This window comes from Vicia villosa, linkage group LG2, assembly GCF_029867415.1.
Source record: "Vicia villosa cultivar HV-30 ecotype Madison, WI linkage group LG2, Vvil1.0, whole genome shotgun sequence".
In the NCBI taxonomy this organism is placed as follows: domain Eukaryota; kingdom Viridiplantae; phylum Streptophyta; class Magnoliopsida; order Fabales; family Fabaceae; genus Vicia; species Vicia villosa.
Genome location: NC_081181.1, coordinates 8210556 through 8237643, shown reverse-complemented (window position 1 = coordinate 8237643; position 27088 = coordinate 8210556). Strand labels below are relative to the sequence as shown.

General features: G+C 39.2%; 1 protein-coding gene and 1 long non-coding RNA gene across 2 annotated transcripts; both read right to left on the bottom strand.

The window, feature by feature from the left end:
* Positions 1-4360: 4360 nt before the first annotated feature.
* LOC131645822 (uncharacterized) lies at positions 4361-5648 on the bottom strand. Its single transcript, XR_009297203.1, has 2 exons — positions 5304-5648; positions 4361-5170 (listed from the first exon to the last, which is right to left on the bottom strand). It is a non-coding gene; the product is annotated as an uncharacterized LOC131645822 (long non-coding RNA).
* Positions 5649-8333: 2685 nt separating this feature from the next.
* Positions 8334-9453, bottom strand: LOC131648517 (uncharacterized). Its single transcript, XM_058918269.1, has 2 exons — positions 8961-9453; positions 8334-8857 (listed from the first exon to the last, which is right to left on the bottom strand). The coding sequence occupies exons 1-2, from the start codon at positions 9451-9453 to the stop codon at positions 8334-8336; spliced, it is 1017 nt and encodes a 338-aa protein (XP_058774252.1).
* Between the last annotated feature and the right edge of the window lie 17635 nt (positions 9454-27088).

Here is a 27088-nt window from a genome sequence, read left to right as displayed (position 1 = left end):
TCGAGATATCAAATTTATCCCTCACATCAGGAGGTCGAGACTAACATCAAAGCCGTTGTGGTTTATCTCTCACATCAGGAGGTCAAAAGATGATAATACCACAATAGTAATTCTTCATCAATCAATGACTCAGGCAGTCACTATGCACCTCCAACAAATCCGAGATTCAGGATCATACGACTTGTTCAAAAGAAAAGAATGAATCAAAAAGAAAAGAAAAAATAAAGAAAGCCCGCTAAGTCAACAACTTGAAAACATGTGACTTAGGCAAAAGTTAGGGCATCCCGCTGGACATCCAAATCAAAATTCAAAAGAATTTGTCCAGGCAAAAATTAGGGAAAAAAAAACAAGGCAAAAGCGAAAAACAAGGATTACAAAATAAAGATTCTCATCAAAAGAACAAAGTCGTGTGATCAGACACTAAAAACAAAAGGTAAAGTGACTGCCATGTTCGAATGCCTCATTGATTCCTCAATCATCCCAAACTCCTCTTGAAAGATGGATGCTCGTGTCAAGTTAACTGAACTTAGGACTGGAGAACATCATGAAGGGGGTGGGCACCAAATAATTTGAGCCTAAAAATCCTTTTTTCTCAAACCGTGAACCTGGCCACGTTACAACCCTTAAAAGTCCTAATTGAAGCATGGGTTCATTTGAAAGCGGACTATACATGAGAATACGGTAAGCTGACTCCTAGGAGATCCGCTAAACGCTTGAGTTGGTATCTCACCATCTTTCTTTAACAAAAAATCGATGTTACGACATCCTTTCAAAAAGTTTCTTTAAACTTCAAGACAAACATACTCTTTACATTTGAATTATATTTCTCATAATAAACATTCTTTGCATATGAACAAGGGCTTGACATCAAGAAAGTTTCCATCATGAACTTCAGATGAAAAGTTTTATCTTCCTGAAGGACAAGCTGTCTTCAGAACTCCGCTGAGCAGAGGCAGCAATATCTCAAGTCTGATCACCCTCAGGGGCACAAAAGAATTTGAATACTCTATCGAGTAAGTTTTCACTCAATCTGAGGCAATCAGGTCAAGATTCGAAGAATCTCTCAAAATGCTAAGCAATCAGGGGCATTCTCCCAAGCACAGTTGAAACTACTTCCAACACTGGTCAATCAGGGCATGGTTCTAAAAGTGATGATATTGGGGCAAGTTGGCTATGATGGCACAAATCTCAAGAAGTCCTTACGAGACAAATTTCTTCAAAGTCCCTACAGGCCGGGGCAAAGCACTATGCAGTGGCATTATTTCCTCATCAAGAGGTGTCCAATTTGAAGTTCGGGTGTGAGCTAAACAACTTATGAACTTGAGGACCGTCAGGGTCATCATCCTCAGCAGTCAGAAGCTGAAAGCCCATTAATTGTTGGCATTCTTACAACCAATACGAATATGCAGAACACTATGAAAGCCAATTTCTGTTTGGTCCCTTTGAAGTCAACACCTGCTTGACCCCTTAAGCCCACTTCCTGATGGCATTCTCTTGGAGAATCAATCCCTGTTTGATGCTCCGGCCGATACTTGTTTGGTGTTCTAATCACTGCTTGCCTGTCAACTCATTGAATCCATTGCCTTTATGAAAAGTTTCAAAGCCAAGATGATTGACAATCTATTTGCTGTTGCATTTGCCCGTTGTGGGTGAGCATCACTATCCTATGTCATGTGAAGAAATCCCTTGAAGATGTCATGCTATATCATGGGGCATTCTCATCTGTTTATATCACAGGTACATCCTTTCAAGTGCACCATGTCAGCACATCGGCGGATTTATCCAAGTGAAGGATTCTCATTCCCCAGCTGAATGCATCCAGATGAGGTTTTCTTCTGTTCAAAGATTCTCATCTCCCTAGCAAAGCACATTTCAACGAGATCTTTGTGCTTCAGAAGCCTTATTCCCCGGTGGAATATCTTCTCCCCAGCTGAATCATGATTGAATGGTATTTGATTTCCTAGCAAGCTCTTAATGAGGTTCCTTGCCTGAATGCCTCATTTTCCCAAGTAGAGCGTTTCTCTCCCCAACAGATTGACCTGTTTCCCCCAAGAGAGTCATCTTATTCCCCAGTGGAGTTGTTTTAACGAGAGGTTCTTATGCTAAGTTCCTTATCCCCAGTGGATCTCTCATCTCCCCAGTGGATCGCTATGTAGAAGTATTCATCTTCTCCACTGAGTTCTTTCCTCAGCAGAGATTTATGTGCATCCTCAGTAGAATTTGTATCCTTCAAGGATTTCCCTAGCGGAATGCTTCATGCACCAGCAAGTTTGTCACTCCCCATCAGAGTTTGTCACATCTCCATAACCCCAGTATGTCGAGAATTTGCTTCTCCAGTGAAGTTGCTCGAGTATCCCCAAGCAGGATAAATTCCCCAGCCAGAGCTCACGTATAGATTTGATCGTCTACAGCAGGTTTCTGATCCATCTTTCCCAGCTCGCAGTTTGTGACTTCTGGTCACTCATCTTGTCCTCCCCGCAGAGTTATATATTCTCTCCAGGACTTCTTCAGCAATTCAGTGCTCATCCGTTGCCTCCCTAAGCAACGTTCGAATCATGCATCATTCGCATTGCATTCTCTAAGCGTGTAGCGTCTTCCTCCTCGAAAACGTTATTCCATACACATTCATGCATGCATCATGCATAAATCATATCATATCTGTCTCTTTCTATAGGAAAGTTATCCAGATTCAAATGCTCCCCAGAGAGCAATATTCGCCTAGTCATTACAGGCGCTTATCCCGATGTTTTGAATCAGAAGAGGATTGTTCTACTTATTTTTTGGCGCAGCTCAGATCAGTTCAAAGACATTCCTATTCCTGATGCCCCCATATCGGTGGAAGATATTTGTTCCTATCCTGAGATTCAGTTCAGTTTTGAAGGAACCGCCTCTGGATCTCCATATATCTTCCGAAGGATCAAGCCCTCTGATACATCAGATAAGTTGGAAATATCTACTTCCTGACGATTTATTTTCGTTCAGAAGAAGAACTCGTCTGCCCAGTCCTGATGCTTACTATCAGTTGAAGATGTTTTCTTTTCCCGGCGTACACTGTTCGGAAGAGATATCTGTTCCTATTCCTGATAAATCAGACTTTCAGTTGAGGGAACCGCCTCCGGATCTCGTCGATCTTATGAAGGAGCAAGCCACTGATACCCAGATCAGATGGAGATATCTACCTGATTGACTTTGTCATTCAGAAGAGGATTGTTCTACTTATTTTCTAGCATCGAGCCTAGATCAGTTTAAAGACTTCTTTTCCCGGCGTACACAGTTTGGAAGAGATATTGTTCCCATTCCTGATAAACCAGACTTTCAGTTGAGGGAACCGCCTCCGGATCTCGTCGATCTTACGAAGGAGCAAGCCGCTGATACATAGATCAGTTGGAATATCTGCCTGATGATTTAATTGCATCAGATGGAGATGTCGCCTTGGTACCCAGACCAGAGATACTTACTACCTATTGATGCCCAGATCAGCCGAAATATCTCAATTCGATGCCCAGACCGACTTAGACATCTATCCCCGATTCCTGTTCGGAAGACATCTACTACGTCTGATACCCTGATCAGTCGAGGATGTTCCTTCTCTTGATGCCCATATCAATTGAAGTTTTTTCCCCCTGCCTATGGGTGCCCGTTCCTTCTTATCACAAGATGGAGCATATTTAATCATCCTGATCAATTGAAGTTTTTTCTCCCTGCTTACGGGGTGGTACATTCCTTCTTATTGCAAGATGGAATCTTCTATTGATCAAGAGCGCAAATTTTCGAGTTCATTCTAGTATTCAATCTCCTTCCACCTCAACGGTTCGGAACTTTCGTTTATCGCTCGCCGGGTTCAAGAAGTTTGAATAGGGGCAGCTGTTGCACCCCAAAATTTGCCCTCTTTAGTTGAGCTATAAGTTATAAATGACGTTTATTTCTTCATTCAACATTAAAGAAAATAATAAAGGGTTTCTCATCTGAGTGCTTGAATTTTTGGAGGTTCGATTGAGGTTAATTAGCTTATATGTTGAGGTTTCCCCTACGCCTTAAATATTTTCTTCTTCAAGGGTTCTTCCATGCATTGTTGTTGCGGTGTTTTGAAATACGAGTGCGGTAGCATAGGAGATTGACTTGTTCACTTGCTTTGGCCAATACATTTTCTGGTTCTCATCAAATACTTATTACTTCAATCACAAGTTAATTGAGATTTTGAGAATTAAGGTTAAGGATTCAAAGTTGTCATCGAAGTTTAGAAGCGAAGATTTACCAAGTGAACCAAGTTTCATTGAAATGGAGAGTTGATTAGAGTTTATTGATTGATGTTCGAAGTAATCTAAATTAGAATTACGTTCAAAGTTATTTACAAGAGAAGAATCAAGAATGTTCAAAATCATATTCATTACAATTTACATCCACCAATAGTCCATCATTACATCAATAATTCAAATTCAATCATTCAACACTAGGTCCTAACTTTTTGAAAAGATATTTCTCTTAAATTCTATAAATAATGCTCAGAATATTGGATCAATTCTTCTTGGCTAAGTTCTTTCATACCATATGAACTCTTTGTTTCCAAAACCATGTGCTCAACCTGCAAAATGGGAAATTGTACCGGTTCAAATACTCTTCATGCATATAAGTTCAAGCCAACTCGATAATTTGAAACTGGTTCAAACCAAGACAGAATTCACAAAAGAAGAGAAGAAGAAATAAACAAAAGCCGGCACAACAAAGGGAACCGGTAGCAAGAACCATAACCAATCATTCATTCATCACCACCTGCAAAAATTGGCGGAAGAAAAGAGTTCATAACCGAAAAATCAGAAAGAAATGATCGGAACAAAATTCAATAACAAAAGAGATTCGACACAACAAAGAGAGGGGAGAACTCAGTATAATAGAATTGGAAAACAGAAAAAGGGGAGGTAACAGAGAGAAAATCGGGAAGGAGAAAAGAGAATAACAGAACTCTCCATCGATTCTTCATTCAATCACACCTTCACGTAATAATCTTCGAGACTCTAACGAATTTTACATCTCAGAACAACAATTGCAGCTTCACAACCTTTATCTACGAATCATCGCAAGAACCGCATCGCATTTGTCATCAATAACCTTCATTCTTCAATCTCCTCTCACGATTCAACCATCACACAGCTTCCTCTGATTCTCCAATCACCTTACGATTATGCAAAAAAGAGAAAATCTCATAATAACGACATCGTCATCATCAGGCTACAACAACAGCTTCGCCGCAAATGAAAAGAAAGGGGAAAAAGCATAATCTAAGAAGCGCGTGATTGGAGAGATACCTGTCTTTAACGGTGGAGTTTTCTCCTCGTCGGTACCATGGAAAAGGCGTCAAACATTCTCCGGTATATCAAATCGGAGTTGAAGCAGATTTGAGATCGAAAGCAGAGAAAGTTTGAGAGCGGATTCGAGATTGAGAGAGATTGAAGTGGGGATAACTTGATTCAGAGAGTGATCGAGAGTGACGCAGAGTGAGCAATCGGAGACGGGACGACGATTCCGGCCGCCGTCTGTGCTTTCGCGCGAGAGAGAGAGATGAGTCCTTAAGAGGGAATCTGATGCGTCACAAACCTTACCCTAATTCCTCTTTCCAATTTTTTTATTTAATTTCATTAGCATTGTATTAACACATTAATCTGGCATAAGGTTAGTATTAATTAATTACTTAATTAATTGAATCATAAAATCTGATGAAAAAATCTGGATAGACAATTCCTTTGGGCCATACACACAAATTCATTGCTATGCTGTACCCCCATAGAAGCCCATCACACGCCACATTTTTGTTGGCTGAAAGAATTGTGATACAAAAACTGCCTGGGCCACCATCTGTTTGGGCCATGCGCCCTTATCACTATTATACCTTGTTTTCATGTAGAAACCCCCCCTGATTCTCATAGAATTCATGTTTAGAATTGGTTCTTTTTGCTTATTTTTCTTAAGAAATAAAATGTAATAAAATCAATTGTTTTGTTAGATTTTTAGCATTGATTAAAAAATAAATAAAAACATGTATTCTTTTCTAGTTAGAATAAGATTTTTGTTTTCTATATTTGTTTTAGATGATAAAAGATAATCAAAAACATGTATTTTTCTTGTTAGAATTTAATTGTTTTGTACATAGTTTTGTTCCGTTACTGTTTAGATAAAAATGTATAAAAACAATCCATTTTTTATTAGATTTTTGGTTGATAAGAAGATAATAAAAAAACATGTAATCTTTTGCTTGTTGGACTTTAATTGTTTTCTTACATAGTTCTATTCTAGTTTTAGTTGAAATGTCATAAAAAAACAATTTAATCTTGTTAGATTTTTGTTTAGGATTTAATTAGAACTTAATTGCTAGTATTTTCTATAGCGTGCTTCCTTGTTACTACTGATTTCTTTGCTGAGATATGCGAGGTACTTCGAGAGAGCCTTCGACTGCTTCGTGTTCCACTTTATTTGTGGGACACAAATTCGCTTCCGATGCGACTTGACTTGTGTTGTGTTCCACTTTATTTGTGGACCACGAATTTATTCCCGATACGATTCACCTGATCTCTCATTGACTGAGATGTATATTCCTGTATTGTCTGGATTGTGTTTCTCTTGCAGGTTGCTTGTGTGGTTGTGTTTGATACGCACCACATAGCGGTCGTGATTTATTCTCACACCGCATTGCTTTGACGCTTATGCTGGACTCCTGGCTTTGCTGGATGTTAGATTACATGAAGTTTCTTAGTTCTGCTTGCGTTGCTAGCTCACTGCGGACTTGCTATCCGCTCGGTATCCCCTTTGTCCTTTTTACTCTTTAGCGCACCATATCTTGCCATGAGAAGAAGGTTAGGCATGCAGCATCATATTTGCCATGAGAAGTAGGACCTAGGCATTCATCTGGCCAAGCCCTCTAAAGAGGCTCTGTTTTTGTTGGTGTGTTTATATTTGTGCTTTGCGGCAGGGAGTCACGGTGTAATAAGTCCTATATGGCACTCCGTTAAGTCCTCATGGAAGGCACGCGGAAAGGGTTAGCAATCAACCCCCGCCCAGTCTCATCGAGTCTGTTCGGTATGCGCACGCTACGCGTGGCTCGCTTCTGAACCTGCAAAAGATCTTGTTATCGAGTATGTCAGGAAAAGGGTTCATGTAACCGGACCCCCGCATTTCCTATAGCTCGCGTCGCTCGACGTGGATGCTCGGTGTACGCACGCACCATTTTCCTTTCAGATCCGTGACGGCTTGGTTGCTGAGAAGGACCCGCTCCTCTTGTCTATGGCCCGATCACTTTCGCGAGGTCTAATGCTTGGTTGACTCGGGTGATTCGCTCCCCTTGGCTATGGCGGGACCGCTTTTCTACTACTTGGCCAGTGCCAGTAGTTTGTTTGCTTTACGAGCGGAGCTCATTTGTGTGCCATTGTTGTGCATTTGTTTAATCACTACTTCGGTAGTTTGTCTGATTATCGAGCGGAGCTCGATCGTAGACCATATCTTTGTGATGCCTGTTCACTATCTTTGCATCTACTATGCTTGTTAGTTTGATGTCTCTGTGATGCTTGTTCACACACTTGCACATGTATGCCTGTTACATGTTGTTTGCGATGCTTGTCCGCATTTCTATTCGTGATACGTGTTCACACACTTGCACATGTATGCCTGTTACATGTTGTTTGCGATGCTTGTTCGCATTTTTGTTTGTGATACTTGTTCACATTTGACGTGTATGCCTGTTACATGTTTGTCATGCATGTATGCCTGTTACGTGTATGTCACTTATCTGCTATACCTGTTAGTATGATATCACTTGTGATGCCTGTTCACACACTCACATTCGTGTATGCCTGTTCGCATGTTCTTATCTGTGATGCCTGTTCACATGCCGTGTTTGCTAGGATCTTTATGACGCTCCTTGTTTGCATGCTCCCTCAGGGTGCTCGGTTCTGTTTCTCTAGGAGACGCGAATTGAGATAAAAACAGGAACTTTTGAGCCGAACTACGGCGCTCTGATTTCTCCACTGCACATTGGAGGTACGTAGGCACAGGGTACGAACACCCTAGCGAGCGATCCTTTCTCTTTTCCTTTATTCAGCCTTTTCTTCTTATTTTATTTTCCTATTATTTGCATGTTTCCTTTTATTTGTATATCTTCCGTTGCATGTTTCCCTTTACACATACCATGATACACACACACACACACCCTTAGATTAGAAAACTAGCAAGAATGGATCCTGTGGAGTACCACAGACGTGAGGGGTGCTAATACCTTCCCCTCACGTAACAGACACCCTTACCCTTTCTCTGAGACCATTGCTTGTTTATCTGAGACCATTGCTTGTTTATCTGGTTTTCTTCAATAGTTTCTCTTTTAGGGGCCAGCTGTTTACCTGCTTGGCTGTGATCACTTCACAAACCTTATTGTCTGTCACTTCAAGCTCAGGATGAGCTTCAAGCACAGGATGAGCTTCATTTGTTCTTTCCAAGAATTTATTAATCACAGAAGGAGAGAATGATACACACTTACCTCTCACAAACACCTTTATGAAGTCCACACTCCTGGTGTTTCCACAATCTTCAGATAGGTTCACCACAAATTCTTTGACCAACTTCTCATAACATTTAGGAAGATTGCAAACAGTCTTCAACAGTCCAGCTTCTTGAATTAGCTCTAAGACCTCCTTGTTCTCAAGAGCATTTGGAGTCAATTCCCTTTCAACGACCAATCTCTTTTGGAGCACATATTTCCACCTGTTGGCACTAGAGGCATAGTGGAATGACACATTATCAATAGGAACTTCAGGGATACTTGCAGCAAGCTTGCTGGTTGTAGGTTTCTTCCTTGATGGAATGTCAAGAACATCCACTTCAACATCAGACTCAGATTCAAAAATTTCCCGCTCCTTTCTTTTCTTTGGAACAACCTTGCTCCAGGATTTTGATGGACCAACCCCTGTACTCTTAGCCACAGGTCTGCTGACTAGCAGAAGTACTATTCTTTCTGACAGAATTTTTGACAGGTCTTTTCTCTTGTGCACTCCTTTTAGGGGATCTTTGGAAAACTGCTTTTCCTTTTCTTCTAGTCATTATCCTGTTGGCTACACTTGGATTCAAGGAGGCAAGCAACTCGTTATCAGAATACTCATATAAGTCTACCACATTGGTACCTATTTTAGTATTGACCTTAGTGTGCTCATTATCTTCGATGTCATTAACATCCTCAGTAACATTGGTATTCTCAGCAATTCCTTGTCCATCCTTGTTGATCTCCTCTTTAGTTGGGTCACAACCAGAGGTGTGAGCAGCTTCAGCCTTACTGGTCTTCTTGAAGGGATCAGGCATTATGGTTTGAAGAGAAACAGATATCCCATGAACTTGATGATTTTCCTTCAGAATGCGTGTAACAATCCTGGTAATTGTGTTATCTACATACTTGGATCCTTCTTTAGTAAGTTTCTCCATGGTAGCAGATGAAGAGGTTTTGGCGCCCTTGTTACGAATACCATTGATAAGTACCAAAATGTACTTATTTTGTGTATGTAAATAGTGGCACTTATCGATACTTTTGTTAATACCGTTTGAATAATTCCCCGTTTTATGTATAAATACGTATACTTTGTAAATAGTTGTATTTTCATATACTTTTATACCATTTGATAGTTTTTCCTTTGTTTTTATAGGTATTCATGCTTATTGGAGCCTTGAGGAATAAAGTGTCAAAGGCACGGCTTCGATTTCGCAATTTTGGTGAAAGCCCGCTTAGCCACCGTCAAGCGGACTTCCAAAGACTCAAAATAAGGATGACCAAAATCATCATTTTGGTTTCCATTTATTCATTATTGGATAGAGCATTGATTAAGCTTTCCAACGCTTCGAACCGGGCGCAATTCGGAGTTACGGTTCTCGAGTTATGGCGAAAACAAAATCTGGTTTTTAGCAGACTCCGCTAAGCGGAGGGGGTCCGCTGAGCGGAGCTCCAGCGGAGCAAATCAGCGTCTGAATGCAATTTTGAGTCCGCTGAGCGGAGGGGGTCCGCTAAGCGGATCTGCTAAGACAGCAGCACGTTAAAAGGGGCCAAAATAACATTTTTAGGTAATGGGTTGGGTATTTTTGAGTCCCAACACCATCAACTTCATTCTTAGAGTAGAATTGGCTTAGAAAACAACTTCGGAGGTTGCATAAGGATGATCGGGGGTGGATTGAGCGTCGAACGGAGCTGACAAACCGGGAGATATTCGGTTCATTTCTCTTCTTCTTTGTGTATTTCTCTTTGGTTGGGTTTGTTTGTATAGTTACTCGAATCTTATGTATATTTACCGATTATAATGTTATATTTAACTTGCTTTACGAATCTATGTTGATGTTATCCTGGATTTTTGCTCTATGCTGGGGATTTGGGGTGCTTTAGAGATAAACTTCTTGAATCCTTATCTAGGATGATAATCTATTGGTTCTGAACTCTAGAGATAGATTTAGAGCTAACATTCACTGTGGGTATCTGTACTTAATGCTTTCGTGTTTGAGCGGCGCGCGAGAGATCGCCGACGCGAGAACACGGATGTTCTCGTGACTTCGCGTTAGAGATAACCTTAGTTGTGAGATGATCTCGTTTGTGCTCCAGAGATGGACGCTTATGTGAGAGATACGTGATAACATAGATGAGTATCGTAGGTTGAGTATAATAGGTTGGTAAGTGTATGTTTGTGAAGAGTGAATATATTTGCATTCCTGATAAGTTATTTCTCTTCTAAGAATGTGTTTATTATTTTCCTGTATATATCTTTGTTTACTTTTTGCTCATTCAAACCCAAGCTCGAAACCGTGGAAACTGTTGAATGGCATCTCTCCATCTCTGAGGACGATAAATCCCGGATCAATATTTCCAAATCTTGTTTGTTGCTTGCCCTATACTGCATTCAACAAAATGGCGCCGTTGCCGGGGATGGTTGTGATTGCCTCGCAATAGTTTCCGTGGTCTTGAGCTTTGTATATATCGTATATATTGTATAGTTTCACTTGTATATTTTCACTTGTATATGTTTACTTGTTTACATTCACCAATTTTCTCTTTTTGTATGATAATAGTTGTTTGTGTTCCATACTTGTGCATATGTGTTTATTTGTGTATATAATTGTATACTTTCGTTTTCTTTTATGATCGTATAGTTGTTGTATATATTTGTACCCGTAACGTTTGTTGAGTGGTTGGTTAGGACACTTTCTTTAGGCTTGTGCGGTGAGACGTCACCATGGCATGACGAGAGGAGGCTACTTTCCAAACACCAAAACAATAAAGGCGTCGAGCTAACGACGTAAAACAAGCGCTTGTTCGGAGGCACCCCAACGGTTGTAAAGTTTTGTTTATATTTCTGTTTATGAGGTATTTAGGTGAAGTGGTGAGTGATTGGAACAGCTGTTTCTGTTCTGATTTTTCTGGTTTTTCTGTCATCTGCTAAGCGAACTTAGCTCCGCTAAGCGATGACAGCAAAATTTTGTCTTTCTGCTCTGTACCAGTGGGGTTCCTATTCCACTTGGTTCACTCATTTTTCCCACTTTCACCAAGGCTAATTATTAGTATATAATAGTTTTGTTTTTCTAATTCTTTTGTTGGTTGTTTGTACTCAAATTTTGTTCGGTGATTCGAAGATTTTTGAGGTGATTTTCCAAAGCTTGAGTGTTTCAACTTGCGGATGTATGGTAGGATATTATTTTTGAAGTCGTGTCATTCAAGGTACTCATTTATCGCTTTCTATAGCATAACATGTTTAGGAAACTTTTCATTTGTACAATTACCATACCATTCATTCTTTTGCATTACTTGCTTATTGATTGAATCACTTTAGTTCCCAAACCATGAATGTGAGGAAGCTTTCCATTGTTTACATATGCTGGAGGCCACAATCTTTGTTTTAACTGGATTTTATTATGCTTAATCTTTTATTTATGTTGATTTTATGAAAGCATGAAAAGGATCAAGGCATTTTGTTTCATTTTGAGCACAACTACCAAAACTAAATAGTCAATTCACCTTGTGAGTGTGTGATCATTTGTTAACCCTTTTGAACTTTTTTGTCAATGTCCATGTTGTTTTTGCTAAATTCTTATCATTGAGTGTTTAGTTCTCATTTTTGCATGGACAATTGATTCTTTGTTTTCTTGAACCCTCAACCATGACTTTTGGTATGAATTTTTACCTTGCCTAGAAAGTAGGGAGTATTCATATGATGGTGTGGTTGAATTCAAGTTGGGGAGAGAAATGGTTGCTACTTATGTGGTTGTTGCTATGAGGTTGAAAAGAAAGAAAAAAAAGAAGAAAAAAAGGTGAAAAAAAAATAGAAAGTTTTCAAAAACAAAAGAAAAGAGAAGCAAATAATTGTGCTAATAAGTATTGTGATTGGTTTGAGAAACATGTGGATAAGGAAGAAGTTTAATCGAGATTTTGTTGCTTAGGACTTTGGTGGATTGATCACTCCCTTAGGTTTAGGCAAGTTTTTGTTTCGATTAGCCTTAGGACATATCCCTTGTTTGTTAACCAAACCACATTACAACCTTGAAAAGTCCTTGTGATTCTTGATTTTGTATCTTCAATGTGATTTTTTGGATGAATGCATAATTTAATCTTTTGTTTGCAAGATTGTTGGATAAGTGTTAAAAGTCCTTCACCTTTGTGTGTTCTTCATCCATTGATGAAATTTTTGCTAGGTGTGATTCATGAGATAGCATGTATTGTTTTAGAATGTTTTGCATGATTTTTGTACTTAAGATGCGTTTCGTTTACATGTTGTCGTTGTAGGATAGTGGTAAGTATTTACTTTGTTTATACGTTTTTGTATTGAGCCATACATTTGTTTTTGGTTTTCAATACTTGTTGATTCACAATTCTTTGGTTTATTACTTTTGATTCTTTGATTTATTTGACATTGTTTGAGGACAAACAAAGTTTCAAGTTGGGGAGAGTTTGATAAGTACCAAAATGTACTTATTTTGTGTATGTAAATAGTGGCACTTATCGATACTTTTGTTAATACCGTTTGAATAATTCCCCGTTTTATGTATAAATACGTATACTTTGTAAATAGTTGTATTTTCATATACTTTTATACCATTTGATAGTTTTTCCTTTGTTTTTATAGGTATTCATGCTTATTGGAGCCTTGAGGAATAAAGTGTCAAAGGCACGGCTTCGATTTCGCAATTTTGGTGAAAGCCCGCTTAGCCACCGTCAAGCGGACTTCCAAAGACTCAAAATAAGGATGACCAAAATCATCATTTTGGTTTCCATTTATTCATTATTGGATAGAGCATTGATTAAGCTTTCCAACGCTTCGAACCGGGCGCAATTCGGAGTTACGGTTCTCGAGTTATGGCGAAAACAAAATCTGGTTTTTAGCAGACTCCGCTAAGCGGAGGGGGTCCGCTGAGCGGAGCTCCAGCGGAGCAAATCAGCGTCTGAATGCAATTTTGAGTCCGCTGAGCGGAGGGGGTCCGCTAAGCGGATCTGCTAAGACAGCAGCACGTTAAAAGGGGCCAAAATAACATTTTTAGGTAATGGGTTGGGTATTTTTGAGTCCCAACACCATCAACTTCATTCTTAGAGTAGAATTGGCTTAGAAAACAACTTCGGAGGTTGCATAAGGATGATCGGGGGTGGATTGAGCGTCGAACGGAGCTGACAAACCGGGAGATATTCGGTTCATTTCTCTTCTTCTTTGTGTATTTCTCTTTGGTTGGGTTTGTTTGTATAGTTACTCGAATCTTATGTATATTTACCGATTATAATGTTATATTTAACTTGCTTTACGAATCTATGTTGATGTTATCCTGGATTTTTGCTCTATGCTGGGGATTTGGGGTGCTTTAGAGATAAACTTCTTGAATCCTTATCTAGGATGATAATCTATTGGTTCTGAACTCTAGAGATAGATTTAGAGCTAACATTCACTGTGGGTATCTGTACTTAATGCTTTCGTGTTTGAGCGGCGCGCGAGAGATCGCCGACGCGAGAACACGGATGTTCTCGTGACTTCGCGTTAGAGATAACCTTAGTTGTGAGATGATCTCGTTTGTGCTCCAGAGATGGACGCTTATGTGAGAGATACGTGATACATAGATGAGTATCGTAGGTTGAGTATAATAGGTTGGTAAGTGTATGTTTGTGAAGAGTGAATATATTTGCATTCCTGATAAGTTATTTCTCTTCTAAGAATGTGTTTATTATTTTCCTGTATATATCTTTGTTTACTTTTTGCTCATTCAAACCCAAGCTCGAAACCGTGGAAACTGTTGAATGGCATCTCTCCATCTCTGAGGACGATAAATCCCGGATCAATATTTCCAAATCTTGTTTGTTGCTTGCCCTATACTGCATTCAACAACCCTCCTTGGGTCGTTTTGCATGTGTCGTTTTAGGCTTTGTGGCCTTTACATTGTCACTGCTAATCGTTCTTAAAGGTACAACCTTCAGAGTCCTATTAGAGTTAGAGGTCTCTTCCGGTGTTGCCGAGTCAGGTACGGGAGATGCATCACACGATTGTTAAGACATTCTGAAACTCTTTGAGATAGAGCTTGTGTCACGCTTGTGAGACAAATTCGAGTAGTTCAACCTTAATAAGTAGCGAGAAGAACCAACAGGGATGTTTGCCGTTTGTAGAAGAATAGGAGAGCGAGGGAGCTTTATATGCACACTGAGTGAGGGAAGTTTCAAATCGTGGATATTTAAAAAGCCCAAACAGTATTCCCCCACTTGGGTTAATTGCTATAATATGTTTTGGTAACAAATACCTAACATACCCTTTACCTTCACAATGTCTTCAGATGTTGTTAAAACATTTTCTGTGACATTACTTTCTGATAGACTTTTAGGATCATTGCACACATTTGTCTTATCTAGTTTTCTTTCCCGATCAGTAATGTCTATCATAAGGCTTACTCTTTCTTCTAGCAAGAATCTATTGATACTTTTGTACTCCCTTACTTTTGCATACAGTTTCTCATTCATTAGACAGGTCTCAGTAAAACCAGCAGCTAGTTCACTTATGGTGAGCTCTCCAACATATGATTCTTCATCAGATTCTTGGCAGTCAACTTTTATTTCTTCTCTGATCATGGAGTAGTCAGAGGGGTAGTTTGGGGTGTTAGGCTTCCATAGGTAGCAATTATCTTTAAACCTAAATCCCTTCATGACTTCTGATCACGACTTTACGTGTCTATAAATCTGATGACTGCAAGTGCACAGTCGTGTCGTGTAGTTTTAAAAGATATTGAATCCACAGGGACTATGAATCGATCTACCGTTATCTAAGGTTACTATGTAAAGCTAGGGCTACTAAAATTTTGATTGTTCCTAAGGGAGAGTGATTGTGAGAAATAAAGAATATAATAAAAGACAGGTATCAGTATGTATTTCGTTTAACTTAAGGTAATCCGAAGGTTCATTGGCTTTTGCATAATTTAATTAAAAATCTTTACTAATTCAATTGATTAAAAATCCTCGTCTCAAACTTTCGCTCTATTGATTCAGATTACTATCCTAATCCTAATGTACGCTTTCGCCATCCCATTAGATTTTAGAAGAGCTTTTTGGAAACAACGTAATTAATAAAATGCCTATTTTATGAAGTTGTTATCTATTTAAATCTCCTAATCTCAAACTTTCGCTCTGTTGACTCGGAGCAAGCTAATATCCCTAACGTACGCTTTCGCCATCCCGCTCGGGTGTAAAAACAATTTTTGAAAATAAATAAGTCCCAATTAGTTTTAATACGCTTTCGCCATCCTTAAAACTAATGTCCTATGTCTACTATCTGGTTAAAGATCTCAAACTTTCGCTCTGTCGATTTTAACCTTTGACCGTCTTAACCCCTCAAACTTTCGCTCTATTGGTTTTAAGACTTACTAATTAAATTAGACATATAAACCAAAAATAAGTGATATTTAATAAAACATAATTAAGCCAATTTATTTCGGATCTCACGGTTAACTTACTCTACATACCGACACCTTAGTAATTTAGCCAGACATATTAATACGGTTAAACATGCATAAATAGATTCGGTTTATAATAATAGGCATGTTAATAGGCATACAATATATCAAGGAAATAAATGGCAAATAAATCTTCAAGTATCGAACCTCCACCACAGGTTGGCTGGATCGTTCTTCGGAATTAAAAGGGACGGAAAAATAAAACAAGGAAATAAAAGCGATAAATCTAACGTAAGGCTAGATTTATAAAAAGTTCACAACAATTTCCGGTGTAGAAATCGTTGTGATAAAATAAGTGTTTGAATGAAAGCAGAATGAAAATACGGTTCGCGGTACAATTTCGGCAACACTTCGTTAGTAGAAAATCGGACAGTTTGGACTGAAGTGGCTGCTTCTATTTATAGGGGATGCTTTGCAGTGACGTTGCGTGAAAAGAGGAACTTCTTCAGACTGGGTAGGAGACGTGCGTCTCCGATTCTTCAGGGAGACTGGGTGCGTGACTTGAGACGTGCGTCTCAAGTGGAGAATCTTTAGGGAAGTGGAGACGTGCGTCTCCCTTTTGCTGATGTGGCACAGACGTGCGTCTCCGCTTACTTGTGTGGCTTGGGCTGCTTTCCTTCGTGGGCTGGATTGCTTCATTGGGTCTTTGGGTCTCTTTCAGCACACTTGGGCCTTATTTGCACCCCTCTTTCACTTCAGCACTCCTTTTTCATCTTTTAGGCATAGAAAGGGGTCGTTTTAGCTCCATTTCTTCTCTTTTTCACAATTAGTCATAATAAGAGCGTAAAACCTGAAACAAAGCAAAAACTCGCATAATATCATAATAAATCAATATAATAAACGGAAAATGCTATAAATATCTATGGATTTCAGGCTAAATATACGATATAAAATCGTGTTATCAAATTCCCCCAGACTTGAACCTTTGCTTGTCCTCAAGCAAAATAACAAGATAGAAATAGGAGGACAGCGAAATGAAACACGCTTCCACCACGTCGTTCGGTCATACTTAGCTACATTGTGTTTTTGTTTGAAAATAATGTTGCAGATCCAAGCAATAAACTTATAGTAGCGACACTAGACAACTCCCAGTATGCATACCAATCCGAATCATGCCATTATAGCTCGACCTTTGACTCGTCATCATGTTTTACCCTTTTCATTCGCGCGCAATCACATTAAGCCCATTATCTTGACACGCACATAGCAGAGTAGTCGGTTAGTGACTATGATCCTTCTTATGGAGTTCTGGCACAGTTATGTGGTATACTCCTTAGCACTCATTTGAGGATTGTGGGGAATAGGACAATAGTCCTTCCTACCAAGTTCAGTACCAGATGACTTCTGAACCAATCAACAATGAGTTTTTAAATTCTTTGTATTTGAGATTTGCGACCGTTAGGTTAAATGATCTTGTGAGGATCACCTTACTTAGTAGGCACATTTCTTATTATGGCTAAGCACATAATTATTATTATGAGGATCATACACTTATATTCATCGACTCTCTGCGTAGTTGGTATCTAAGACGGTGCCGACTGCTAGAATAAACTACTAAGGGTTACTCCAAAAATTAAAGTCGATGGTTTCAGTATAAAGGGTATTCAAATCAGTTACGCATACTTGGGGGTTTTAGAGTGTAGGGACAATAAGGATATTGACTAAAATCTTAGCCAATTGCTACGCGTTTGGTGTTTAAGTAGCTTCGTATTTCTCAAACGTGTGGGGTTTTTGCGTTTATCGTTTAAGAGCAAAAATTTTGTTATGGCTCAAGAAAATGGAAGAAATTGAAATAACTACGGAATTATAAAGATAACACTTGAAATTCCATAAATATTCTTTATTGAATTAGAAAAACATTACAAGGAAGGGAAATAAAACTAGAAAAAAGGGAAATAAACTAAAGCAAGTAATACGACTCCCCCAGACTTAGATGATGCATTGTCCTCAATGCATGAGAACTACTCCTCAATGTTGCGGTTGCGAGAACTGCTTGCGCCTCTTGTACGAACACGATGACGTCTATCAGTAGGAGAGCCATTCACACGAATGTTAAGATCATGCAATTGTGTAGCAATTTCAGTGTATTGGCCTTCGTTCCTAATAGCATAGTCACGGTGCTCCTGTTGCATCTCTCGAATAAGCCTCAGTGTTTCATTTTGATTTGTCTGCATAGCTTGAAATAGGTGGTCTTGTCGTTGAATTGCAGCATACATGGCATCAAGAGTGATAGGCGGAGGGTTGTTTTGAGGAGGTTGGTTGTCATCAGCTTGTCCTTGGTTGAGTTCTTCTTCATTTGCATCCACAGGTTCATTAGGATGTTCAGGTTGGTTATCTTGAGGATTGTCTTCAATAAGCCTCCAACGCTGAACATAACGGATGTTGATTCTTTCAGGGCACGGAAGGACGACATAAGGAATCAGAACTTTGTTGACGACCAAGGTGTATCGGCCATCATGGCGGGGTGAAACCAAGTGGGAGTCACGGCAATAAGTGAGGTCGAGGGATTGAGCAGGCATCATGAGATGAGAGAGTGAAAGGAGCTTATCTCCAAGACCTAAGGCACAGGCCAAGGAAGTAATAATACCGCCAAACAGAAAGGGGTTTGTAGCGGGGGCGTTGACACAGCCTTGGATGTGTTGGAGCATAAACGGTGCGGTATTGAAACGAAGATTATTTAGCGCACAGTAAAGGAAAAATAGTTCATGTTGATTTACCTTGTGGTTGTTGGATCTCGCAAAAATAGTATGCCCTAAAACACGTTGAAAATAACGTATAGCGGGGTTTTGAATGTGAGAAGCATGTAGAGCCCTCCAACTAGTTTGAACTTCGCTAGTGAGATTAAACCAAAGGTCGAAGGCGTGTTGTTCCCATGAACGACCATTGAGTTCTTGAAAGATAGTGCGGAGAGCATTTGGTGACGTATTAAAGTGCAAGTACGTAGCCACAACTTCTTGATCCAAAGTATATTCACGGTTGAACATCCGAAATTGGATGCTACCGGTTAAGAGTGGTTGATCAGAGGGAGTGTCGTAATTGAAAGAACTCAAGAACTCTAAGACGAGCGGCTCATAAGTTGGTACGGGTTTGGTACAAAGATGGTGTTGGCTAGATTTAATGAGCAAACGGGTGACACCATCAATGAGGCCTAGAGTTTCTAGACATTCGATGTTCACAAATTTTGTGGGAACAACCGAACGTTCATAGAAAGCAAGGTATTTGGTTCTTTGAGCATCGTTGTCGTCTTCTCGGAATATAACATTTTTAAGGTTAGGGGGTGGTCTCTCTGGACGCACACTACGGATGATTGAACGTGGAGGCATGGTGAGTTTGAAAATAGAAAATAGAAATGAGAGTAGAATGGTAGAAAATGGTATGAAGGTTGTGAAGAATAAGAGTGGTGGTGGTGTGGTTTTATAGTGAGGTTTGAATATGGTGTGGTTAATGGAGAATTAAAATGGATTAATGGTGGTGTTTGAAGTTTGAATGGAATAGAGAAATGGGAAATGATGAAGAGTTAAAGAGGTGAATGATGTTTTATGGTGTTTAAATGGAATAAATAGGGGAAGAATGAGGAAGAATGAATTTTGAAATTCAAATTCAAAATTCAAAAAAATGGAGTAAAGAGATTCTGCATGGTCAAACTTGCAGACTGCTGGCCTTGGGGGACGTGCGTCTCAGGCAGTCAGTCTGTTGGGGAACAGAGGTGGAGACGGGCGCCTCCTGTCCCTTGCATGCAGAGGCTGGTCCCACAGAGGTGGAGACGTGCGTCTCCTAGCCTAGGGATATGCCCATTTCGCATGTGGTGTTGTAGTCACGTGCTGACAGATACAAAATTATGAGAATAGCACAGATGGGACATGTGATGTTACTATAAACAGCTAAAAACTAGACTGAGTGAGTTATATGCATTCATGAATATATAGCAGTCAGACAGCAGAATATTATAACACAGCAGTAGTAATGAATAAAATATTGCATTTAAAATTAAACCAGTACTGAGTGTTGACATAAGCAGAATGTAAAAGTGCAGAAAAATAAAAATCTAAACTAGGAATAGAAATTGCTAAAACTAGAAATAAAATCTAATAATCTAAATGGTAACATCTAGCCACGTTGTGCACATTAGAATAAATGTGTTTGAAGACTTCGTCGAACCGAGCATTGACGGTGTCGATGAAATCGAAGAAATGCATTTGCAAAGTGTGAAGCTCGTTGCGCACATGTTGTACATCTTGTTGCAGTGCAGTGATGGCTTGCTCGTGTGTGTTCAGATTAGGCATTCTTTGATTCACCGATGCGGTGGATGCAGCGGGTTGTTGTGGCTCGAGCTCGACATCAGTCATGTCAACAGTGTAATCATCAGTGGAATCTTTAGAAGGAGTCTCAGGCTCATACTCGGGTATAGGTTCGTCTTCAGAGAGAGGTTCATACTCAGGAATGGGTTCATCTTCAGGTAAAGGTTCATACTCAGGAATGGGTTCATCTTCAGGTAAGGGTTCATAGTATCCAGGAGGTGTTTCAGGCTCAGATTCAGATACGTGCATTTCCTCATCAAAATGTTCATAGGCTTGAGGGGTTTCAGGTGAGGGTTCTCTCTCAGGAATCTGACCATGATAAAGCCAGTTGGCAGGGTTATGCACACTCGTCCTAGGATTCGGTAAGGTGAACTGATACCAAACTTTTTTGTCAATGAGCAATTCAAACCGATCAGGTCCAAGGTTACCGATGATACCACGATTAAAGCAGAAGTGAATGTCCATAGAGTTATGGGAACCAAGAGGTGTCAATCTAAGCAAAGGTACTCTCATTCCTATAGCATTAGCAATCATAGTGACAAATCCGCCGATCCTAATAGGTGAAACTTCGTCTTGCATGATGCGCTCGAAGTTTGTTAGCATGAATGCGATAGCATTAACCGGGCGATTCTGAGAGGAGCAGAACATGATGAATAACTCTTCTCTAGAAACTTCAGTGACATTATCCGGTTTTCCAAAGATGTAGTGAGCAATGATCTTATGGAAGTATCTGAAAGCGGGGTTATGGATGTTCTCATATTGGAATTCGTTCTCTTCAGGGTTATCGTTTCCAGTGATCTTGCCCCAGTATCTTTCCAACTCCCAGTGAGCAAGACTGTCTTCATCTACTTTGGTGTATGCATCTGGTCCATGAGGTAGCTCTAGCATTTCAGGAAAATCTCGGATGCAAAAATTAAATTCCATACCAAAGAGTCTAAAGAGAATGACTCCTTTTTTCAGTCCTTGTCCACAGTTGGGAAGATAGGTCAGTGAGCTCAAGAATTCCAGAGTGAGTTTCCGGTAGGTACTAAACTTGCGGAACAAGTGAGAACCAGTCCAACCGATTTGGTCTAGCAGGTGTAAAACGCTCTCTTCGATACCAAGTCGTACCATAGTCGGTTGGTGAGGGTAGCAAGTCAAATCCATTTGTCTTTCAGCCAGCTTATCAAATCTTGCTTCTTGTCCTCTACCACGGAACACAAATTCCATATTATCGACTTCTTGCATCTTTGTTAGTAGTTAAGAAAAACCTAGAAGTTGAAAATATTAAGATTAAGTTAGAATTAGGCTAGTGTTTATTTAAAAATAAAAATAAAAATAAAATTAAGTAACAAGTTATAATAATAAATATAATTATAAAAAAAGGAATATTTTCTCAAATTAAGATAGCAGTTATAATTATAATAATTATTATAAGATGTATGAAAAAGTAAAAATGATTAAAATTAAAATAATTAAAAATAGAATAGAATGTTTAAATGAAAATAAAAGGTTAAAAATGAAAATAAAATAAAAGAATAAATAAATGTGGGTTGTCTCCCACCAAGTGTAACATCCTATTTTTATTATTATTTTAATTAATTAGGAGTATTTGATAATTGGCATTATTTATGTGTTTATTTAATTATTGTTTGAATAATAATTATTTGATTTTGTGGTAATATGTTATTTACCTAATTAATAAGTGGTAGAATTTTGTTTGGAATTAATTAATGGGCCTAGTTGAGTGAGAAAGAGTATTAGGTGGGTTAAGCCCAAATGAAATAATGAGAGTTAGAAGATAATGTTATGAGTTAACCTAAATTAGATAGAAAGATAGAAAGAGAAGTAGAGAATAGAAAAGAGGCAAAAGAGTAGAAGAGAGAAGAGAAGAGGATTGTAGATTCTTGAAGTTAGAAGGAGAAGTTCAAGAGGTAAGGGTTTGAATACAAGTTCTTATAGGCTATATGATTGGGTAATGTGTTTGATTGTGATTTTCTCTTCATCTTTGAAATCTCATGGAAACATAGAAAAGTTAGGTTTTTATGAATGAATACATGAATTGATGATTTGAAATGTGCCTAGTTGATGTTTGATGATGGTATGATGTTATAAGACCCATAATATGTGTTGTCTTTGTGTTTATATCATGTATTCTGTGGTTGTTCGTAATGTGTGATGTTTTCCAACTTGATTGGGTTAAGTTTGGGGATTTTTGAATGAGTTTCGTATGCTGTTTTTGGGTTTTGGGGTTTTTTGAAATCGCCAGTTCGCGCCGCGACCCCTTGTGCCCGCCGCGAACCTCTTGGCAGAAACTTGGGAAAAACTGGATCTGCACAGTTCGCGCCGCGACCCCTTGTGCGCGCCGCGAACTGCTTGGCAGAAAGTTGGGGATTTTTGGATTCGCCCAGTTCACGCCGCGATCCCCTGTGCGCGCCGCGAACTGCTTGGCAGAACCAAGGAACATTTGATTCACTCAGTTCGCGCCGCGAACTACTTTTGGCACCGCGAACCCTGTTTTACAGCACTTTTTCTAAACTTTGAAAGGCCATAACTTTTGATCCAAAACTCCGTTTTATGCGCCGTTCGAAGCGTTAGAAAGCTATCGTGATATTCTATATGATAGTATAGGATCTAATTGCACTTGATTGATTAATTGTGATGTTATTGAATGGAATGATGTGTAATTGCCTTATGTGCGTTATGTTAGTATGTGATGTATATCCATCGTTGGAAACACTTTGTGTAGATGTAATCATGATGTGTGTGATTGGATATATGATGGGTGTTATGTCTTGTTGAATTTGTTAATTGTGTTGTGAATGTTGTGTACAATTGGTGGATAATTCATAGAGTTGGATTATGGTGTTATGCGGTGAGTTAAGATTGATGAGATAATCTTAATTGCATAATTTGTTGGTATTTGTACATACATTCATGGCATGGTCGGCTTTATTGTGGAAGCGGTGAAACTTGGGTTCACATGGTAAGAGACGTTGATCCTTAATTGGAAATAGGCGTAGAAGACGTGATCCTTAATTGGAGATAGGCGTATTGGCTTTGATCTTGTCAGGATCGGAAGCGTGGCTTGGATTCTAAACATTGAATCGGAAAGCGGTGAAACATTGGATTCACATTGGGTACCACATGCATTTAGTCACATTGTTGCATCTCGGGTCACATTGTGTGTTATGTGAGTGTCTTGTATACATGTGATTTGTTTTGGAATGATGATTGGTATGTGATATGTGAATAGCCTACTTGAGAAGTGTGATGAATAGTGAAATGTATGCTTGTTTATGTTTACATTTCCCATTATTATGTTTTCTATAAGAAGTTGAATTCTCACCCTTCTGTTTGAATGTTATCCTTCGTTGGTAACGTGCAGGTTCCGACGAGTAATAGCTTGTCCGAGGATTTAGCCGAGGAGCTCCTGAGTTTGTTATTGGATTAGGTAGCGAGTCATATGCTCTGATCATGTAACACTTGGGGGGAATTTTATTGTAGTCTTATGCTTATGTTTGGATATTGCTATTCTTTATGTTTTGTTGGATATTCAGATATATTTGTTTGAGATCTCGGATATGTTGTTTAAGGCTATGTAGCCAAAATTGTGGATTTGATGTTAATTCGAATTTGGTAGATGAATATAGTATGGGATATATTCATTGCAATTTTAATAGCAATTCAATTGTTTTCCGCAAGCGTTTATGCATATGTATGGAAGTATGAGATTTACATTGTGTTACAAATATGATCTTTGCATATTAAGAATGTTGGATATTTTGCCTTAGGTTTTCATTGTGATGGAAATAACATGTGACGCCCTTTTCCTTTATGCATGCTTACTCTGTTAATTGTATGATATATTTGGGGTTAGAAAAGGGGTGTTACATTAGTGGTATCAGAGCATGGTCGACCAGTTGGTCAGAGTCGTTAATGTCTTTAATTCCGTTGTATTAGATTTGTGTATCTGACACGATCGATACTGTTTTGTTTGTTTTGGGTTGTTGGTTGTCGTAGGACGATGGTTGCTGGAAGGAATGATGATGCCATTGCTGAAGCATTGAGGATGTTGGCTGGATCTCTTGGTCAAATTCCTCAAGCTAATGCTGGAAATCGGAATGGTGATGATGATGAGTATCGTGCTTTGGGGAAGTTCCAGAGGAACAATCCTCCTACCTTTGAGGGTGAGCATGAACCGGATAAAGCTCAAGCTTGGTTGAAGGCGATTGAGAAGATTTTTCGGGTCATGAATTGCACCGATGCTCAGAGAGTGCAGTTTGGTACTCACATGCTGGAAAAAGAAGCTGAAGATTGGTGGGGCAATATGGCTCAGAGATTTGATGAGGAGGGTACTCAAGTTACTTGGGATCTTTTCCGCGATTCGTTTTTGGAAAACTATTTTCCAGAAGATTGCCGTGGAAAGAAAGAAGTGGAATTCCTTGAGTTGAAGCAAGGAAATGGTACTGTTGCTGTATATGCTGCTAGATTTCAAGAGCTTATCAAGTATTGTCCTCACTACAATACTATGAATGCAGAGAGATCTAAGTGTTTGAAGTTTGTGAATGGTTTGAGGCATGATATTAAGAAGGCGATTGGTTACCAACAAATTACTCGTTTTACGGAGTTGGTTAACAAGAGTCGTATCTATGATGAGGATAGTAGGGAGAGTGCTTCTCACTACAAGACTATGAATGAGAAGAAAGGTCAATTTCGTGGGAAACCGTATGATGATAAGAAGAAACAATTTGGTTTTGGCAAGAAGTCAAGTGGGGGAGGAACTTCTACTCCTCTTAAGTGCTTCAAATGTGGTAGTGAAGGTCATCGTGCTGTTGATTGTGGTAAGGATTCTGTGACATGCTTCAAGTGTGGCAAGATTGGTCACAAGGCAAACAAGTGTGGAGTTGGTTCGAGTGTGACTTGTTACAACTGTGGTGAGCAAGGTCACATTAGCACCAAATGTGATAAGCCAAAGAAGGAACAAGCGAAAGGGAAAGTGTTTGCATTGTCTGGAGCGGAGGCTTCTACCGATGATAGGCTAATCCAAGGTACGTGCTTCATTAATGGTACACCTTTGATTGCTATTATTGATACCGGTGCGACACATTCTTTCATTTCTTTGGATTGTGCTAAGAGATTGAATCTTGTGTTATCTGATATGCGTAGAAGTATGGTCATTGATACACCTGCTATGGGTTCTGTGTCTACTTCTTTTGTGTGCTTGAATTGTCCTTTGATTATTTTTGGTAGGGATTTTGGGATCGATTTGGTTTGTCTTCCGTTAGAGCAACTTGATGTGATTTTGGGTATGAATTGGTTAGAATTTAATCGTGTGTATATCAACTGTTTTGACAAGACGGTTATCTTTCCTGAGATTAGTGTTAAGGAAGATTTGTTTTTGTCTGCGAAGCAAGTTGGTGAATCTGTTCAAGATGGGGCTGAATTGTTTATGTTATTGGCAACCTTAGATGTGCATGAGAAGAGAACTATTAAGGAATTTCCAATAGTTTGTGATTTTGCGGAGGTATTTCCTGAAGATGTAAGTGATTTACCGCCGGAACGTGAAGTTGAGTTCTCGATTGATTTAGTTCCTGGAACTAGTCCTGTATCGATGGCTCCATATAGGATGTCTGCTTCTGAGTTGAAAGAGTTGAAGAGTCAAATTGAGGATTTGTTGGAGAAGAAGTTTATTCGTCCTAGTGTATCGCCGTGGGGTGCACCTGTTTTGTTGGTTAAGAAGAAGGAAGGTTCTATGAGACTTTGTGTTGATTATAGGCAATTGAACAAAGTAACGATTAAGAACAAGTATCCACTTCCAAGGATTGATGATTTGATGGATCAGTTGGTTGGAGCTTGTGTGTTTAGCAAGATTGATTTGAGGTCTGGGTATCATCAGATTCGTGTGAAGGCGGAGGATATTCAGAAGACTGCTTTTAGGACAAGGTATGGTCATTATGAGTATTCTGTTATGCCGTTTGGTGTGACTAATGCACCTGGTGTATTCGTGGAGTATATGAATAGGATTTTTCATGATTATCTGGATCAGTTTGTGGTTGTGTTCATTGATGATATTTTGATCTATTCTAAAAGTGAAGATGATCATGCTGAGCATTTGAGAATTGTATTATCAGTGTTGAAAGAGAAGAAGTTGTTTGCTAAGCTTTCTAAGTGCGAATTTTGGTTAAAGGAAGTGAGTTTTCTTGGCCATGTGATCTCTACTGGAGGTATTTCTGTTGACCCGTCAAAGATTGAGGCTATATCTCAATGGGAAGCTCCTAAGTCTGTTTCTGAGATTAGAAGTTTTCTTGGTTTGGCTGGTTATTATAGGAAGTTCATTGAGGGATTTTCTAAGTTATCTTTGCCATTGACGTTGTTGACTAGGAAAGGACAAGCTTTCATTTGGACTTCGCAATGTGAATCGAATTTTCAAGAGCTTAAGAGAAGGTTGACTTCTGCTCCTATTTTGATTTTGCCGGATCCGTTTGAACCGTTTGTGGTGTATTGTGATGCTTCATTGTTGGGTTTGGGAGGTGTTCTAATGCAAAAAGGGCAAGTGGTAGCTTATGCTTCAAGGCAACTTAAAGTTCATGAGAGGAATTATCCGACACATGATTTAGAGTTGGCCGCCGTTGTGTTTGTGTTGAAACATTGGAGGCATTATTTGTTTGGATCAAGGTTTGATGTTTTCAGTGATCACAAGAGTTTAAAGTATTTGTTTGATCAGAAAGATTTGAATATGAGGCAACGAAGATGGTTGGAATTCTTGAAGGATTATGATTTTAGTTTGAACTACCATCCTGGAAAAGCTAATGTTGTAGCCGATGCATTGAGTA